This window comes from Pyrus communis, chromosome 9, assembly GCF_041283825.1.
Source record: "Pyrus communis isolate YQ-2024b chromosome 9, ASM4128382v1, whole genome shotgun sequence".
In the NCBI taxonomy this organism is placed as follows: domain Eukaryota; kingdom Viridiplantae; phylum Streptophyta; class Magnoliopsida; order Rosales; family Rosaceae; genus Pyrus; species Pyrus communis.
The window spans coordinates 5,764,122-5,782,407 of record NC_142573.1 but is presented as its reverse complement, the minus strand read 5'-3'; the positions used below and the strand labels follow the sequence as shown (position 1 = coordinate 5,782,407).

General features: G+C 39.9%; 4 protein-coding genes across 4 annotated transcripts; 3 read left to right on the top strand and 1 right to left on the bottom strand.

The window, feature by feature from the left end:
• The first annotated feature begins 980 nt into the window (after positions 1-980).
• On the top strand, positions 981-6,193 carry LOC137738726 (formin-like protein 3). The gene is made up of 7 exons (XM_068478201.2): positions 981-1,660; positions 2,427-3,192; positions 3,281-3,740; positions 3,829-4,031; positions 4,209-4,444; positions 4,554-5,622; positions 5,835-6,193. The coding sequence occupies exons 1-6, from the start codon at positions 1,502-1,504 to the stop codon at positions 5,418-5,420; spliced, it is 2,691 nt and encodes an 896-aa protein (XP_068334302.2). The 5' UTR covers positions 981-1,501; the 3' UTR covers positions 5,421-5,622; positions 5,835-6,193.
• A 661-nt stretch (positions 6,194-6,854) lies between these two features.
• LOC137740081 (STOREKEEPER protein-like) lies at positions 6,855-8,396 on the top strand. The gene has a single exon (XM_068479881.2). The coding sequence runs from the start codon at positions 6,934-6,936 to the stop codon at positions 8,131-8,133; it is 1,200 nt and encodes a 399-aa protein (XP_068335982.2). The 5' UTR covers positions 6,855-6,933; the 3' UTR covers positions 8,134-8,396.
• A 3,136-nt stretch (positions 8,397-11,532) lies between these two features.
• On the top strand, positions 11,533-13,143 carry LOC137739649 (STOREKEEPER protein). Its single transcript, XM_068479295.2, has one exon. The coding sequence runs from the start codon at positions 11,620-11,622 to the stop codon at positions 12,820-12,822; it is 1,203 nt and encodes a 400-aa protein (XP_068335396.2). The 5' UTR covers positions 11,533-11,619; the 3' UTR covers positions 12,823-13,143.
• A 3,067-nt stretch (positions 13,144-16,210) lies between these two features.
• Positions 16,211-17,301, bottom strand: LOC137741061 (protein VASCULATURE COMPLEXITY AND CONNECTIVITY). The gene is made up of 3 exons (XM_068480866.2): positions 16,953-17,301; positions 16,622-16,827; positions 16,211-16,502 (listed from the first exon to the last, which is right to left on the bottom strand). Exons 1-3 carry the CDS (start codon positions 17,049-17,051, stop codon positions 16,325-16,327), a joined length of 483 nt encoding a protein of 160 aa, XP_068336967.2. The 5' UTR covers positions 17,052-17,301; the 3' UTR covers positions 16,211-16,324.
• Between the last annotated feature and the right edge of the window lie 985 nt (positions 17,302-18,286).

Sequence of the window (18,286 nt, the reverse complement as noted above, 5' to 3'; positions counted from 1 at the left end):
TTATCATTTTAACCCTATAATTAAAACAGAACATGAATAAAAAATATGGGGTAGAAATGTAATTTTACACAACCAAATTTTGCTTTTTTTTTTCTTTTTTTTTTTTTTCAAAGTCTCACCTACATGTAATCCTAATATATCTCTAATTCAGGAAAAAAAAAAATTCCTTCCCGCTCCCACATTCTCTATCACTCTCTTCCTCTCCTTCTATTTCAAAAACAAAACAAAAAAATTTCTCGCACACTTTGTATGTGCCTATATGCTAGTTATATTTAAGTCAACATTAAATATGGAGAATTCATGAAGAAAACATCAAATTTGGTTTGATTTTATAAACAGTGTGGTGAGTGGGGATGGCTTGGGTAATGAGTTTGGGGTTATGTGAGAGAGGGGAAGATGGTGGGTGATTAAGATTAGTAATGAAATTACCTTTTTACTTCTGCATGTGGATGAAATTTTGACAAAAATTTCGATTTGATAACGAACTTTACCATAGGTTAACATTAGCAGTTTTTTCACTACAAAGATTTATTCAAAACTAATGTCTCACCGCACTGCAAGAAAAAAAAATTGGCAATTAAAATTTTCTGAACTATGAGAAAAAATTCGAATATAAATGCATAATAAAAAGAATTCGTTAAACAACAAAACAAAAGAATTCGTAACTCAGTTAGTTAACATCATTTATCACTGAACTCGAGAGGCGATGTTCAATCTTCCCTCCACTCCAAATAAAAAAAACATAGATGCTAAATTTGGGATAATAAAAAATATGAAAAGTAATAGATAAGAACAAAATGAGAAAAACAAAAAATTGGATGAAGGCAAGTGTTGTAAAAGCCAAAGGGAGGTCAAGAGACAGAAGACCAAAATAAGTCTAAAGACAACCATGGACGTCCCACATTGTTCTCCTCACGTCTATATCACGCGTCATTCTCTTTCTCTCTCCTCCTAAACCCCCGAAAAACAAGAAACATCCCGACGAACAAAAATCTAAACAGAAAAAAATATTATCACAAAAAATATCCATATTAGCTAAAATCCTTCTGGGTTGAATTAGATTAGAGCCCCCACCCCATGGATTTGTGTTTTGATTCAGCTTTTTTCTTGCGTTTATCAATGGCGGTCGTGAAAACAGCAATGCTTTGACGCTTTAAAATAGTATAAAGTTTTGCATGCGTTGTTGTTTTTGGTCTGCTCTTGCATGTTCGTATCTCGACGTTTGAATCTTCAAAGTCTGTGTTTTTCCGATCGAGATGGTAAAAAAAATTGCGGGTTCTTCGCATAGCTGAGAAACTTCACGTGGGTTGCCGTCAAAATTGAAGATTTTAATCACGTGCGGATAAGAACGCGGAGCAGAAGGGCGCGCCGCCGCCATTGTTGCCTTGCAGGTGGAGCTTCGAGGCTGGTTTTTTCTCCTGTGGAAACGTTTCGTTTCTGTTTGGCTGGAGAGAAAATTTAGGATTGTAAGACAAGTTCGATGAAATGAGAAGGAATATATATGGACGGGATGGAAATGAGAAGAGGCAGCTATGCGGTTGTTTTTGTGATTCTGCTTTGTGCGTTGGTGATAGGGGCGTCGGAGGGTGTGAGGAGGACGAGAGAAACATTTTTCGGCAATGGCGGCGATTGGCTCTCGGAGGAGATAGACGAAGACATGGTATGAACATAATTTGAATTACCCTCTTAATTCTTTTTCCGGCTATTTTCTTCCTTCGTGATTGTTAGCTACGTTGTTGCCAAATTTTGCGTTGAATTAGAAATTAATTAAAATTTTATTCGAAGTAAGTTTTTTTCTCGCTTCTGCAATGCGATGTTGTATTGAAAGCAAGAAAGAACTAGTCTTGGTTGCTAATGGGAAGAGAAAATTAAAGTCAAATTTGCGATGACCTGAGCGTACCTAAGTTGGCTAGAGTAATGTGTTTCCCCTCCGCTCCTCTGCATGATGTTGATTAGATTAATTAGAATATGGCTCGAGAAAAATGAATTTGATCTTCAATTTCCGCTTGTCATGTTTGTATGTAACACTAGCAGGTTCCTGTTCTGAAGAAGCTAAGAACCTATTTAGGTGACACAATCCATTTTTTGTTTTGCTAAAACATGGAGGGATGAATTTGCAAATTATGTGCACTTTGTTCTTCATGCTCAAGCTATATATGCCAACATGTAACTCTACATTGAGTTAAAGACAGATAGGAGCAAATGGCTTGTAGAAAAGATAGAAAACTCCACCAGCAAAAGCAATAGCAGACTGTATACCGTGAAACTGCATTCGACTGTGTGAGAAATGACAACTGCGTTAAGGCAAAAGATTGAAATTTTTTGTAATTGTTGTATTGAAAATTGAACTCATGATAGCTACTTCATTACTGTACAAGAGGATTACACGTTTATCACCGAAATTTGACTAGATCTTGTTACTGCAGGCAGAGCAGGCATGGATCCATTGCAGGAAAGAACTGATAGATGAGAAAGATGCTATCGAAAATTTTAACTTGTACATTCCACAGGAAGCAGCCGCTGACTCTGAAACAACGTTCTTAACGAAAAGCAACATACACCATGCAATTTTAGTTCTCCCTCATCATGTGAAACAAACACTTTTTGATTGCTTAAGAAAGAAAGGGCTTCTGCTTCATGCTTCTGAAGAAAAGGCTACCTCGAAAAATTGGTTCCTCACCTGCTTAGAGTGGCTTTTAGGCTCGCCGGATGCTCCTAGAAGACATTTGGCCAGCAATTCACGTAAGCCAACAACGCCAAGCCCTTCTCCTTCTCCACAACCAGGGCATGCTCCAGTTCTAGCTCCCGGCCCTGCAGCTAGGTTGCCTAGATATCAAGCACCTTCACCTTCACCTTCATCCTCTATGAAAACTCATACTACTTTTCGTGCTAGTCCTAATCCCACATCAAAGGATCCCTTGTCGAAAAAGAAAAATCCACCATCAAAGGATGCGAAGCTGTCACCAAAAAAGAAAAATCCACCAGCAAAGGATCCCTCATTTGGTAAAAAAAAGGCGCCACAAAAGGATAACAGCAATGTGATTAAACTAATTGCTATTGCTGGAGCTGCAGTTGTAATATTTATCATTGTTGCACTTCTCTGTTTCTGCTGTATTAAGAAAAGGAGAAGCCGAAAAATTGGTCCAAGAAATGGACCAAATGATGATAGGCCTCTTCTCACAATATCCGCTGGTATGTACACAATTATTAGCCTCTTCCACCAATTGATGATGATTTTCTTTGCATTCTAAGGCCTGTCACAATCTTTGTAATGCCACAGGTTCTTCTCAGAAGTCTACTAGTTTAGGAAATTCCAGTAACAAAGAGTTTGGCAGTAGTGCAAATTTTGCAAACAATATGGCCCTGAAAAAAGGAAATGAATCTGCACCTGATGATGCAACTACATCAGAAGCCGTGGCAGGAGGGTCAGTTCCTCCCCTAAAACCTCCCCCTGGAAGACAAGCTCCTCCACCACCTGAACCACCAGGTCCACCACCACCTCCTCCTCCTCGTCCTAAGGCCCCACCACCTCCGAAAGTTGCACCTCCACCGAAACCATTGCCTGGCAAGAACAACCGTCCGCCTATAGGACCTCATCGCAAAGCAAACAGTGGAGGTAGTGGTGATATGGATGCTGAGGGATCTCAAAAGACGAAGCTAAAGCCATTCTTTTGGGATAAGGTTAATACCAATTCGGATCAGTCAATGGTCTGGCATGAGATCAGTGCAGGATCATTCCAGTAAGGCATTAACTTTCTCTTGATGGATCTAATTTTTCATCAACAATTAACTTTAAATACTCCAATTTAACTTCCTACTTATTTACAGATTCAATGAGGAGCAGATAGAGTCGCTATTTGGTTATAACGCTGCGGATAAAGCCAAAAATGATCGGAGGAAGGAAGCATCAGCCTTAGAACCTGCAGTCCAGTATATTCAAATTATCGACAGAAAGAAAGCACAAAATCTTGCAATTCTTCTACGAGCATTGAATTTGACAGCGGAAGAAGTTGCTGATGCCCTCCGAGAAGGTGAATCTCTCTCTCATCGTGAGAAAGTTTTCTAGGAGATATTCACCTTGTGTAGTTTACATGGGAACAACTCTTCATCATTGGCCACTTGTCTCTCTGAAGTTCCATGTTATGTTTTTCCAATTTTGATTCACAGGGGATATTGCTCAACTCTTCATCCTTTGTTGATTGAATCAGGTAATGAGCTTCCTGTGGAGTTCCTCCAAAACTTGTTGAGGATGGCACCAACTGCGGAAGAAGAATTGAAGCTTAGGTTATTCACAGGGGATATTGCTCAACTTGGTCATGCAGAGCGGTTCCTCAAAGCCATGGTTGACATACCATTTGCTTTTAAGCGCATGGAGTCACTGTTGTTCATGTGTTCCCTGCCAGAGGAGGTTTCTACCACTAAAGAGTCCTTCATAACTTTAGAGGTGAGACTCTTAATCTGCGAACGCAATCTATCTATTGAACAATTATAGTTAGTCAAAGCAACCTTCAATGTTTCTGTGTTATCTAACTATTCCTCTCCGTAAATGTCAGGTTGCTTGCAACAAACTCAGAAAGAGCAGGCTATTCCTAAAACTTTTAGAAGCGGTTCTCAAAACTGGAAACCGTATGAATGATGGCACCTACCGTGGTGGTGCGCAGGCATTTAGGCTTGATACGCTTTTGAAACTCGCTGATGTAAAAGGCACTGATGGCAAAACCACACTCTTGCACTTTGTAGTTCAAGAGATCATGCGTTCTGAGGGTCGAAGAGCTATTCGCACAGCCAGAGAAAGCCGGAGCATGTCCAACTTGAGCACAGAGGACATAGCTGAGGATGTCAATGAGGACTCAGAGGAGCACTTGTGTAACCTCGGTCTTCAGGTTGTCTCAGGTTTAAGCGATGAACTTGAAGATGTGAAAAAGGCTGCACTTGTAGATGCTGATGGCCTAACGTCGACAGTTGCAAATCTTGGCCAGTCCTTAGTAAAAAATCGAGATTTTATAAATGTTGAGATGAAGAATATGGACGAAGATAGTGAATTCCAACGGACACTAGCCAGTTTTGTGGAGCGGGCGGAATCTGATATTACATGGCTGTTGGAAGAAGAAAAGAGGGTAACTGCTCTTGTGAAGAGCACAGCGGATTACTTCCACGGGAACGCAGGGAGGGATGAAGGCATTCGCTTGTTTGCGATTGTACGAGATTTCTTGGTAATTCTAAACAAGGTATGCACAGAGGTCCGAAATTCAACGATGAAGGCGGCGAAGAATGCCAAGAAAGAGGTCCAGGCCCCAACGGCGACAGAAACAACTCCAGAAAATCGTCAAACACCACCTACAGATATGCGTCAACGACTATTTCCAGCAATTGCAGAACGGCGGGTGGAGGAGGGTTTCAGTTCAGATGATGAGACCTAGCTTTTCATTTAGAATAGGTGTATTTTAATTTGGAAGAATTTCGCCCGCGTATCACTTATGCTTTGGTTGCGTTTGCAAGCACATTAACGGTTGCTTGGAGTTCAAGTAATGCAGTAGTGCCAAAACCATGTGTGCAGTATGAAATTGGCCTTCAAGTTTTTGTGGCATTCTCTCTGTGACTGTATAGTCCACAATTCAGACGGCATTGAAATCGGAGGTGGATTGTCTGCCCTCCCATTTCCATACCCTCCCTGTGCCTCTTGTTTGTGTGGTCACGGTTAAGCCATGTCAACATTTTATATTCTTATTACCTTTTGTTTTATTATTTCTGTAAAAAATTAATATAAAATGTTGACATGGCTTAACCGTAACCACACATCACAGGAGGGTATGGGGAGAGTATGGAAATGGGAGGGCAAACAATCCACCTCCATTGAAATCACTTTGGCATGATGATTTGAGACGGTACTTTCGCGAAATCATCGGTATCTAATTTCTTTCGAGCCCTAGAATTTTGTTTTTGAAATTTGTTGGTTGCTCAAAGGTTGTGTATTTCCAGGAAGAGTGCTTGTTGAAAAGGGACTCCATGGATCCAAGGGCAAATGGGATATCTAATGTACAGAAAGACTTGTTAAGTTTAAAAGATCAGAAACTTTGTTGTTATTCCGATCTATCATTTTACACTCTCATACCAAAACATAATTTGGATTCTACAATGTCAGGTTTACAGTACTAATTCGAGAACTTGAAACATGCTTAATTTGACTCAAAAATTACTTGTCTGAATCTTATTTCTCTGATCGATTGCAACATTGTAAGCGAACAAGCAGTATGACTAATGTGAGTGCTCAGGCCAACATGCATTGATGTGAGTGACTGGTCAATCATTGTAATGCGTACAAACATGCACTCATATTTTGCAGCCATCATGAAACAATATACCAATCGAACATTGAAAATTGATTGTATGTATTACCATATCAACATTTCTCTCGTTTTAGGATAATGGTTGAGAGACTATCTATTTAAATTATAGTTTTTAATCTGTATAACGTTGTTGTTGATGATTTCCAAATGTAATATAAAAAATCAGTCTACGCAACATTACTTCTCGTTTTATCATATTTCCTATTTATAATTTAAATTGCATATTAATAAAATCCTGATTATCAATCAAAATTTCATATAGAACCTTTCTAACTTTCTAATTAAAACTAAACATAAATAAAAATTAACAATCATGTAATTTCACACAAATCAAATTTTGTTTTATTATAAAAATTACCGTTTAATTAACGTGGGATAAACTTAGGAATGTAACTCAAAACAAGGTGGTCCCACAGTCTTCAGCCAATAGACTACCGACACGTCACAAAGTTTCTGGTCAAAACCCTACTACGAAACTCTATATAATCCCTTTGTCCACTATGTAAAGGCTCACGTCTGACTGTCGCTCGGCTGTGTTACAGAATCAAAGCTTTCCCAATTCAAGACCCTCACTTTCTCTCCTCCGATGGCTCCGAAGAAACTTGCAGAAGACCCGCCGGCCGCCGTGGTGGAGGACTCCGACGATGAAACCGTCGACGAAGAGGAAGAGGAAGAAGACGACCCCGTTGAAGTCAGCAAAGCAAAATCTGTGGATCTCAATGACGATGATTTAGAAGAGGAAGAGGAGGAAGAGGAAGAGGAGGAGGAGGAGGAGGAGGAAGAAAAGCCCTCTGCGGCGGTCACGAAGTCAAATCCCCAATCGGGTTTTGCCTCCGAAGACGATTCCGGATCCGGGTCGGAGACCGAGTCTGATAACCACTCGCCGTCAGCTTCCGACTTCACCGTCAAGCCGATCGTCTCCAAGCCCGCGAACAACGCCGCTATGCCCAGCAAGAAGACTGCTTCGGCGAAGCCGGCGGCCGCGCCCAGTTCCGGGTCGAAGCGACCGGCGGAGACCGAGGCCAACCCGAAAAACTCCAAGAAGAAGAAGGTCGGCGGCGACGATGAGGATGCTAAAAAGGGGCAGCGTTTTTGGAGCGAGGAGGATGAGATAACGATCCTGAAGGGCATTATAGAGTTCGAAAGCAAGAAAGGTGTGGCGGCGAGTTCGAATGTGGCCCCATTCCTTGAGTTCATCAAGAATGATTTGCAGGTCGATTTGAGCATCGACCAATTGGTTGAGAAGTTGACTGATAAGATCAGGAGATTGAAGAAGAAGTACCAGGCTGGAGAGGATGGCGAGGACCCGGTGTTTTCGAAGCCCCATGAGCTTAAGTGCTTTGAGCTGTGCAAAAAGATTTGGGGTTCTGAGGCCAATGGACTCGATAGCAATGTGAAGGGCGGTAAGAGGAAGCCGCCGAGGAAGAATAATAAGGTTAACACTGATACGGTTCTGGCCTTGCCGGTTTCAGATGCGTCTGTGAAGAAAGAGGTGCAGGATAATGTGACTAATAGAGGAGTTAAGGCTGACCCGGATGATTTTTGGTCTAAGTATCCATGTCTGAGTGGTTCTTTGAGGACGGGCAATTGTGCACCGAGGTCGGATTTAACTCGACTTTTGATTGAGAAGATGCCTTCTTTGGTTGGGAGTTCCAAGGCTAAAGAGTTGGAGGAGAGGTGGAGGGCATTGCAGCTCATTGAAATGGATTTGTCTGTCAAGAAGCTTGATTTGATGCAGGAACAGACTAAACTTGTATTGGATTCAATGAAGTCTTTGAAGTCTTGAAGGTAGTTCATGGTTTTTCATGGATTTTATGTTAATATTTTGAGTCGAAAACTGAGTGGTATAGGTTTTCTTGTGATAGAACCTGTTTTGTTTGATCCATGGAGGTTCTCAAATTTTGGTAAAGACCAATGTTTTGCTCTATACATGATGCGTCACGTCGAGATCATTTTCGTACAATTCAAGTAGTTTTCTTCATGGCATTGTGGTTCTATTTGTTTTGCGCTTTACCTTCATTGGAATTGAATTCCTTTTGATTTGTTGTACTGGATGATGTCTGATGAATAGCGTGGTTGATTGGGAGGGTTATTATATAAAATGATTGCTGAGATTTACAATAGAAATAGTTGTCCACCATCCATGATTTTGGTCATTCCGTTAAAAACGATTTTAGGCAATTTTCAAAGTTTTGTAACTCAATCGTTTATTAATCAAATTCGACTCATAATATATCAAAATGAAGATAAGAAAGTGTAGAATAAGATTATACCTATTTGGAAGTCCAATGGTTGCCAGAGATGGCCGGAAAATAGTTTGAAACGTGATTGGTTCGCGGGAAAATTGAAAAACTCGCTGGAAACTGGGTAAACTTTAAACGTTCATAACTTCTTCAATACTCAACCAAATCGAGTGATTCAAAAACAAAAATAATACTTCTTGATGACACGAAGAGAATGATACATTTTTCGAAGGCTAACCTGCCGTGATTTGGTTGGACAATGGCTCGAAAGTGGCTAACCATTTTCGAGTTAGCCACTTTCAAGCAGTCTTCCGGCCAACCACCGTGAGTTAGCAGTAAAGAAAGATACCATTCTCTTCGTCTCGTCGAGTAGTATGATTTTCGCTCGATTTCGTTAAGTATTGAAGAAGTTATGAACGTTTAAAGTTTATCCAGTTTCCGGCGAGTTTTCCAGTTTTCCCGCGGATCAGTTATCTTTTAGGTTATTTTCCGACCATCTCCGGCAATCATTGGGCTTCCAAATAGGTATAATCTTGTTCTACACTTTCTTATCTTCATTTTGATATATTATGAGTCAAATTTGGTTAAGAATCGATTAAGTTACGAAGCTTTGAAAATTGGCAAAGAGTTTTTAACGGAATGACCAAAATCATAGATGGTGGACAATCTCAGGGACCATTTCTATTGATCATGCAAATCTCAGAGAACATTTTGTATAATAACCCAATATAATATTACAAATTGCTCGGTATTTGATAAGACTGGCAAGTCCGGCCTAGGATGATTGTTGTTTAGTTCGTTGGCTTTGCCTTCATGTAACCGGAAAAGAAAATTGCATAGTATGAATTTGTTTTATTGGTGGTGGGGATGTTGGTAGGACTGTGTATCTGTGGTCTGAAGAATCAGGTAGGCAATTTATCAAGTTGATATGAACTCAGGGGAAGATTGGTCCCTGTAAAAAGGGAATGCTGTCGAATATTTCACATATGCACTCTAGTCCCAATCTTAGATATAGAATCATAAGCCGTACCATAACATTCAATCATGTTCCACAATTGTTGTCCTGGAGGCCCCATCCTTCCATGTTGGGTGACTTCGGCGATCCTTCTGTTCTGTCTGCAGATATCAACCCTGCCTAAGGTTACTTCACCATGGAGTTGTACCGTGTACCCTGCATATGGATGCTATGGTACCAAATGATATAAACTTGTCGCTGTAAAATTAGCTTGCTAAGGAGTTGTGTCCAAGAGTTTATACAATTTTGATGCATTTCAAAATCCTGCTCCTAATTAATACACATTCTTGCTGGTAATTAGAGTCCATCTTGAAGAGTTTCCTTGTTCTCTGAAGAATAACATTAACCAATCTGTAAGCTTCTTTATGGATACCAGAGACCCATCTATCCGAATTTTTCACTTGCTATACATTCTCAAGGGAGATTAGAGTTAATGATTGTGAAAGAACTATCATACTGTAGGGGTCTTTTACTTTGATAGTGTGTCAAATGGTGGAAGGTGGCTACAAATCCCTTCTGCATCTGCATTGATATGAAACTTTTGACTGTGTCCACTGTTGCCTGGATCCAAAGTGATGCACTTTCTAAGTGGCAGTGTTTGCCCCGCTGATCTATTTGAAGGATGTTTGAATTTGGACCGAGGCAATCTTTTGGTGCAGGTTTTGCTAACGTAGATTCAAACTCCATCGACACGAAAAATGCTGTTCTAGTCTCTTTAGTTTTCTCTTCACCTGTGCTGCTCCGTCTACATGGATCTGCAACACTATGAGCTCGAGCATTATGTTCCGAGGCGAGCTCCTCCCATACGCAGAGGCGAGTTAGCCTCCTGTGTGTTCCTTTCTGCCTGTTCTTCTACATCCACTCTGCCTTAGCTCTGGTTCTGCGTTCTGACCACTCCTGCAGAAACAAATTTTATTTCTTTTCTGCATACATCCAGAAAGTGAATAAACAAATCGAGTTGAATGGCTCTTTGATGATGCACTTTGCATATGGTGAAAGATGAATGAACGACTGAAACCCTAGAATTTTGTTTTTGAAATTTGTTGGTTGCACAGAGGGACTCCATGGATCCAAAGGCAAATGGGATTTCTTATGTACAAAAAGACTTGTGAAGTTTAAAAGATCAGAAACTTCGTTGTTGTTTTTTTCATCGTTTATAATTTTACACTCTCATTACCAAAACATAATTTGGATTCTATCATGTGAGGTTTACTGTAACTCAAGAACTTGGAGCGTGCTTAATTTGACTCATAAATTACTCCTTTGAATCGTATATCTCCGAGCGATTGCAACATTGTAAGCGAACAAGCAGTATGACTAATGTGAGTGCTCAGGCGAATATGCATCGATGTGAGTGAATCGTCAGTCGTCATAATTACATACGAATATGCACTCATATTTTGCAACTATCATGAAACAATATACCGATTGAACACTGAAATTTGATTGTATATTACCATATCAACATTTCTCTCGTTTTAGGATAATATTAGAGAAATTATCCATTTAAATTATATTTTTTTAATCTGTATAACGTGATTGTTGATGATTTATAAATGTAATCTAAAAAACCAGTCTACGTAACATTACTCCTCGTTTTATCATATTTCCCATTTATAATTTAAATTACATATTAATAAAATCCCAATTGTCAATCAAAATTTCATATAGTACCATTTTAATATTCTAATTAAAATTGAACATAAATAAAAATTAACAATAATATAATTTCACACAAATCAAATTTTGTTTTATTATAAAAATTCCCGTTTAATTTCACACAAGTCAAATTAACAATAATATAAACTTTGAAAGGTAACTCAAAACGACGCGGTCCCACCGTCTTCGGCCAATAGATTACCGACACGTCACAAAGTTTCTGGTGAAAACCCTACTACGAAACTCTATATAAGCCCTTTGTCCTCTATGTAAAGGCTCTCGCTTCTGACTGTTGCTCGGCTCTGTTACAGAATCAAAGCTTTCCCAATTCAAGACCCTCACTTTCTCTCCTCCGATGGCTCCGAAGAAGCTTGCAGAAGACCCGCCGCCCGCCGTGGTGGAGGACTCCGACGATGAAACCATCGACGAAGAGGAAGAGGAAGAAGATGACGCCGTTGAAGTCAGCAAAGCAAAATCTGTGGATCTCAATGGTGATGATTTAGAAGAGGAGGAGGAGGAGGAGGAGGAGGAGGAGGAAGAAGAAGAGGAGGAGGAAAAACCCTCTGCGGCGGTTACGAAGTCAAATCCCCAATCGGTTTCTGCCTCCGAAGACGATTCCGGATCCGGGTCGGAGACCGAGTCCGATAACCACTCGCCGTCAGCTTCCGACTTCACCGTCAAGCCGATCGTCTCCAAGCCCGCCAACAACGCTGTTATGCCCAGCAAGAAGACTGCTTCGGCGAAGCCGGCGGCCGCGCCCAGTTCCGGGTCGAAGCGACCGGCGGAGACCGAGCCCAAGCCGAAAAACTCCAAGAAGAAGAAGGTCGGCGGAGACGATGAGGATGCTAAAAAGGGGCAGCGTTTTTGGAGCGAGGACGATGAGATAGCGATCCTGAAGGGCATTATAGAGTTCGAAAGCAAGAAAGGTGTGGCGGCGAGTTCGAATGTGGCCCCATTCCTTGAGTTCATCAAGAATGATTTGCAGGTCGATTTGAGCATCGACCAATTGGTTGAGAAGTTGACTGATAAGATCAGGAGATTGAAGAAGAAGTACCAGGCTGGAGAGGATGGCGAGGACCCGGTGTTTTCGAAGCCCCATGAGCTTAAATGCTTTGAGCTGTGCAAAAAGATTTGGGGTTCTGAGGCTAATGGACTCGATAGCAATGTGAAGGGCGGTAAGAGGAAGCCGCCGAGGAAGAATAATAAGGTTAACACTGATACGGTTCTGGCCTTGCCGGTTTCAGACGTGTCTCTGAAGAAAGAGGTGCAGAATAATGTGACTAATAGAGGAGTTAAGGCTGACCCGGATGACTTTTGGTCTAAGTATCCATGTCTGAGTGGTTCTTTGAGGACGGGCAATTGTGCACCGAGGTCGGATTTAACTAGACTTTTGATTGAGAAGATGCCTTCTTTGGTTGGGAGTTCCAAGGCTAAAGAGTTGGAGGAGAGTTGGAGGGCATTGCAGCTCATTGAAATGGATTTGTCTGTCAAGAAGCTTGATTTGATGCAGGAACAGACTAAACTTGTATTGGATTCGATGAAGTCTTTGAAGGATTAGAGGTTATCTTGAAGGTGGTTCATGGTTTTTCAAGGATTTTATGTTAATATTTTGAGTCGAAAACTTAGTGGTATAGGTTCTCTTATGATAGAACCTGTTTTGTTTGATGCATGGAGGTTCTCAAATTTTGCTCTATACATGATGCGTCACATGGAGATCATTTTCGTATAATTCAAGTAGTTTTCTGTATGGCATTGTGCCTCTATATTTTGCAGTTTACCTTCATTGGAATTGAATTCCTTTTGATTTGTTGTACTGGAAGAGACGTCTGATGAATAGTCTGGTTGATTGGGAAATATAATATTACAAATTGCACGGTAACTGATAGGACTGTTAAGTCCGGTCTAGGATGATTGTTGTTTAGTTCGTTGGCTTTGCCTTCATGTAACCGGAAAAGAAAATTGCACGGTATCAATTTGTTTTATTGGTGGTGGGGGATGTTGGTAGGACTCTATGTATCTGTAGTCTGAAGAATCAGGTAGGCAATTTATCAAGTTGATATGAACTCAGGGGAACAGTTGTCCCTGTAAAAAGGGAATGCTGTCGAGTATTTCACATATGCACTCTAGTCCCAATCTTAGATATAGAATCATAAGCCATCCCATAACATTCAATCATGTTCCACAATTGTTGTCCTGGAGGCCCATCCTTCCAAGTTGGGTTACTTCACCATGGAGTTGTACCGTGTACCCTGCGTATGGATGCTATGGTACCAAATGATATAAACTTGTCCCTGTAAAACTAGATTGCTAGGGAGTTGTGTCCAAGAGTTTAATACAATTTTGATGCATTTCACAATCCTGCTCCTAATTAATACACATTCTTACTGGTAATTAGAGTCCATCTTGAAGAGTTGCCTTGTTGTCTGAAGAATCAGGATGGTAACTGATAACATTAACCAATCAGTAAGCTTTGTGGACACCAGCGACTTGTCTATCCGAATTTTTTAGTTGCTATATGTTCTCAAGGGATATTAGAGTTAATGATTAACACGATAGAACTATCATATTGTAGGGGTCTTTTACTTGGATAGTGTTTCAAATGGTGGACGGTGGCTAGGATATGTAATTTGTGCATGTTTACATTCATCAATTAGAACTTGTGCATCTGGATAAGAATTTGTGTAAAGTTTATGGTTTCAAATATTCTGGCTACTAATCCCTTCTGCATTTGTGTTGATACGAAACTTTAGACTCTGTCCACTTGTGCCTAGATCCAAAGTGACGCACTATCTAAGTGGCAGTGTTTGCCCCGCCGGTCTACTTGGAGGATGTTGAATTTGGACCTAGGCAATCTTTTGGTGCAGGTTTTGCTAATGCAGATTCGAACTTTCGATTCACACGAACTGTTTAGTCTCTTTAGTGGTTTTTTCTGCCTGTGCTGCTCCATGTACATGGATTTACAACACTGTATCGAGGCGAGCTCCTCCCATACACAGAGGCGAGTTAGCCTCCTGTGTGTTTCTTTCTGCCTGTACTGTTCTCCTACATCCACTGTGCTTTAGTTAGCTCCGGTTCTACGTTCTGGCAACTCCTGCAGAAACAAATCGTAGTTTCTTGATACATCCAGAAAATAGAGTAGCATGGCTCTTTGATGATGCACTTGGTGAAAGATGATTGAATGTGTCCTCGGGACTCAATTCCCACCAATACCCCCCACCACCCCCCCGGGGCGGGGGCAATTCTCCCCCTCCCATCCCAATCTCTCTTCCCTTCTCTCTGAAGGGAGTGTTCTCGCCAGTAACATTTCCCCTTCTCTCTGAAGGGAGTGTTTCTCGCCAGTAACATTTCCCAAAGATTAATGTGAATTTTGCTAAGCAATTGCCATACGCTAAACAATAAGCAATTATCTTGATGCTAGAATCACTTCTAGGAAGAAACACTTGAGAGGAACACTCCCAAGCACTTGAGAGGTAATTTCCTTATAATCACTTAATGAACACCGTAAGGTCTCGTTTGGTATACAGAATTGGATTGGAATGAGATAACACTCCATATTTAAGGTATTCTGAGAAGATTAGAAGGGACTTAAACATGAAGAAATCTTCTCCCTTCTAATCCTACTATTTTGGGGAGGATTGGAAAGGATGTACATTTTGCTCTTGAGCAGTCTAGTGGTTTATCCATTCTAATTCAATCATCTGTACCAAACGAGGTTTAAGTGCTTTAATAAGGCACTTATCATGTAATCCTCCCCTATATTAAGAACGAGGTAACCAACAACAAACTTGTAGCTTAGTTAGTTAAAAACATTTACTTTTACACTAAAAAATTCTGAAGTTCGACTCTCTATCCTCTAATATCGTTTGTATGTGCTTGCGCTTACCATCTTTGTACATCATTTTATAGTGAATACACACCAACCCTAGAAGAGTACCTAAAGAATGCATGGACTTCAATGGCTGGTCCTGGAGCAATTCTGCATGCTTATTTGTTGCAAGGATGTCACGCCACAACAAAAAGCTCACTAAACTCCTTTTAGCATGGCTCTCAAATTATATATTGGTCATCTCTAATTACTCGACTTAGCGAAGATTTGGGCACTTCCAAGGTAAATTTTTTGTGTTGTATCAGCTTAATTACCTATTTATGGGCCATTTGATCCATAACTGCTATTGTAAGGTCCTCATTGTGAAGACCTCTTTCATATGAGCCTTAGATTAATCTTATGGTAGACTAAGCTTTCAATTTAAATAATTCATGTTAAACCGAAATTTAAGTTTAATGGATATCTAGCAACGCCCTAGCGTGTGTGGCAATTTTCTTTTTACGTAGAATTCTTTTAATTTTTTAGAATTTTTAATTAATTTTCTTTTAATTCAAAATTTAGTCATTTTACTATTTTATCTCTACAAATTACCTTTTTTTTTTTTTTTTTTTCACATTCTACACGTTTTTAGTATATTGAAAGCTTCACCGTTTTGGAATGCTAACTTTATATATAGAGATTATTAATATTTATTTCAATCGACTTTATAATATTAAGTTTAACGGATTATTGAAAGTTTTACCATTTTAGAATGATGGCTTTATATATAAAAATTATTAATAATGTATTAAAGAGATCCGTAAATTCTATATTTATATCTCAGGGTTAGAACATACCACACACGTTAGCGCATACGCAATTCATATGCATCCTTTAAAAGAGAAGGGAAGACAAAACAAAATAAAGAAACATCCAACATTATCATTATATTATTATTATTATTATAATCTCCATTCCGTATCCTAAACTAATCAGTGGAAAAGAAAGATTAGCGCATTGTATTAAATTAATCAAAGTAGTAAAAGAAAGATTTGCACTACTATTGTCTCGCTTGGAAAGAGGGAGTAAAGGGTTCGATTTAGATGATAGGACGTTGCATGAAAGGGATGGATTAGTAAAGTAAAACAGCAAATGAACAAGGTAACATTAATCCTTAATCACGGCTTAATTAACGAAACTAACTAGGTAACATTAATCCTTAATCACGGCTTAATTAACGAAACTAACTAAAGTATTAACCAGTAGAGGCAGTGACAGATATGTAATAAGCTACACAAAACAGCCCATGAACAAAACACACGATGCCTCCAATCGACAGAAAATGATGGTGTGTGAAACCACATGAAGATCTTGACTTGTGGTTTGACCAAGTCCCTATCACCAGCATTGACAATCCAACGGCCAAAATGATCCTGATCATCAACGACGAACAAATTAAGAACATGAAAAGAAAACTGAAAACTGAAAACGATCATGGTTATCAAATACAACCGCTAAACGATTAACCTAATCATCGATTATCAACATGTACCAAGTTAAGACGAGGCAAGCGACAGAGAGTTGCTTATTAGGAGGGGCCTTTTGGAGTTCATCCTGAGAACAAATGCAGTTGCATCCACCTAGCAAGTTTGCAATAACATGTGCAAGAACCAGAAGTCCGGCTGCAGCTAACCCTAGTTTGAATGCTGCATGGCTTGGTTCTCTACACTCGAAGATCCAGAGTCTCAAGTGTTTCACCTGTTGCAAGCAACAGTATTATGGCAAGACGCTTTTGTAGCTCAACTGATTAAAAACATTTACTCATGTACCTAAGATCTTGTAGTATCGCTTGTGTAAAAATAAGCGAGGCGATAGGTATGTACCTTGTTTTGTTCGAGTTCTGCTTCGATGCCAAGAATCCCGGCTACGATGTCTATTGCCACGATCAAGAGGCAGACGAAGAACCCTCCAATCTTAACCATTCTCTCTCTCTCTCTAGATCTCTCTTAGATGATGAGGAGGGTGGGAGGAAGGGGAGTTTGTATGTAAGGGGATAGACTAAACAGTCCACACCGCAGGGAAAAGTCTGTGTGGAAGAAAGGATTACAAGGAGGTGGGATAAGTGGGTAAAAAAGCTTCTTTTGTCTACACAGTGCGAGCTTTTATTTGCTTTAGGGACTTCTTTCTCTTCTTTTTTCTTGGGTCGTGTCGTGGATTCCTTTGATGGGAAGCAAGCAAGGTAGGGCATAAACCAGCTCATATAGCAGCGTGCCTCAGCATCTTTCACCACCCCCACACATTCCCCAAGGTCAATCTCTGAGTAATTGCAGGACCCTTTTTTGACTTTTAAGTTTTAACAAAGCAGGATGTTTTGGCACCATCGAGAATTTGAATTAATATGCCCTGCTGTATGCCAATAATCGGTTGGTACTCCACTATATTGCCAAGATAAGGGTGAGTGGTTTTCACACTATCAGTCTACCCTCGTCTCTTCATTTCTTTTTCCCATTAGAGAGTTGATTTCCAAACATCATTTTTACCCTCTCACAAATCTCACTTTATTTCTAGCCATCAAATGGAATAAATCAAACACAAATAACAAACAAAATTAAACGGAATACTGTAATAGGAGAAAATTGCGTGTTCATCATTTCTCTTTTCATTAATCTTTCTTGAATTTATTCAAATTCAAAAGCTGAATAACATGTAGAAGTGCGATGAGATATATGAGTGCGAAAATCATTTTTTATAAATATGGCTTAGTGTTATTTCAATCATTTTCTTTAGAAAGGTAGTAAAAATACTCATAAGTATATTGACAGAGATATTTATGTTCTCCATGGTGATTTCTAAATTTTCTCAAATTGGGGGACTATTCCTTTCTTTTTAGGTCGGCAGGGGACTATTTCCTTTCCTTTTGGGTCGGTTGGGGATTATTCCACTTTAGGATAGGAAGAAGTAACTGAATTTGAATCAGGAATAGTTGGGCTTTGCAGGTTTGTATATGGATCTTTACGTCTCTTGGGTTACATATTTTGGTGATCCACAAACGTGCAAGTTCATGAGCTGCAGGAGAGACACTCTTTGGGTCTTGGGCCACTTTTATATTCATCCGGACCCAGATGAGATGGGCCTTGCACTTCTATGGTCTCTCCAATTTTTTGTGGATATTTATAGGACATGATTATTTGATGAGAAAATATTCCGTAGAGGTGTC

Excerpts from the sequence above, each read along its gene's own strand:
- LOC137740081 (XM_068479881.2), top strand. The coding sequence starts at position 6,934 with ATGGCTCCGAAGAAACTTGCAGAAGACCCGCCGGCCGCCGTGGTGGAG.
- LOC137739649 (XM_068479295.2), top strand. The coding sequence starts at position 11,620 with ATGGCTCCGAAGAAGCTTGCAGAAGACCCGCCGCCCGCCGTGGTGGAG.
- LOC137738726 (XM_068478201.2), top strand. The coding sequence starts at position 1,502 with ATGGACGGGATGGAAATGAGAAGAGGCAGCTATGCGGTTGTTTTTGTG. Across the intron at positions 3,193-3,280 it reads TCTTCTCACAATATCCGCTG|GTTCTTCTCAGAAGTCTACT; the intron begins GTATGTACACAA and ends GTAATGCCACAG. Across the intron at positions 4,445-4,553 it reads AGTCCTTCATAACTTTAGAG|GTTGCTTGCAACAAACTCAG; the intron begins GTGAGACTCTTA and ends CGTAAATGTCAG.
- LOC137741061 (XM_068480866.2), bottom strand. The coding sequence starts at position 17,051 with ATGGTTAAGATTGGAGGGTTCTTCGTCTGCCTCTTGATCGTGGCAATA. Across the intron at positions 16,828-16,952 it reads CAGAACTCGAACAAAACAAG|GTGAAACACTTGAGACTCTG; the intron begins GTACATACCTAT and ends TGCTTGCAACAG. Across the intron at positions 16,503-16,621 it reads GCTTGCCTCGTCTTAACTTG|GATCATTTTGGCCGTTGGAT; the intron begins GTACATGTTGAT and ends GTTGATGATCAG.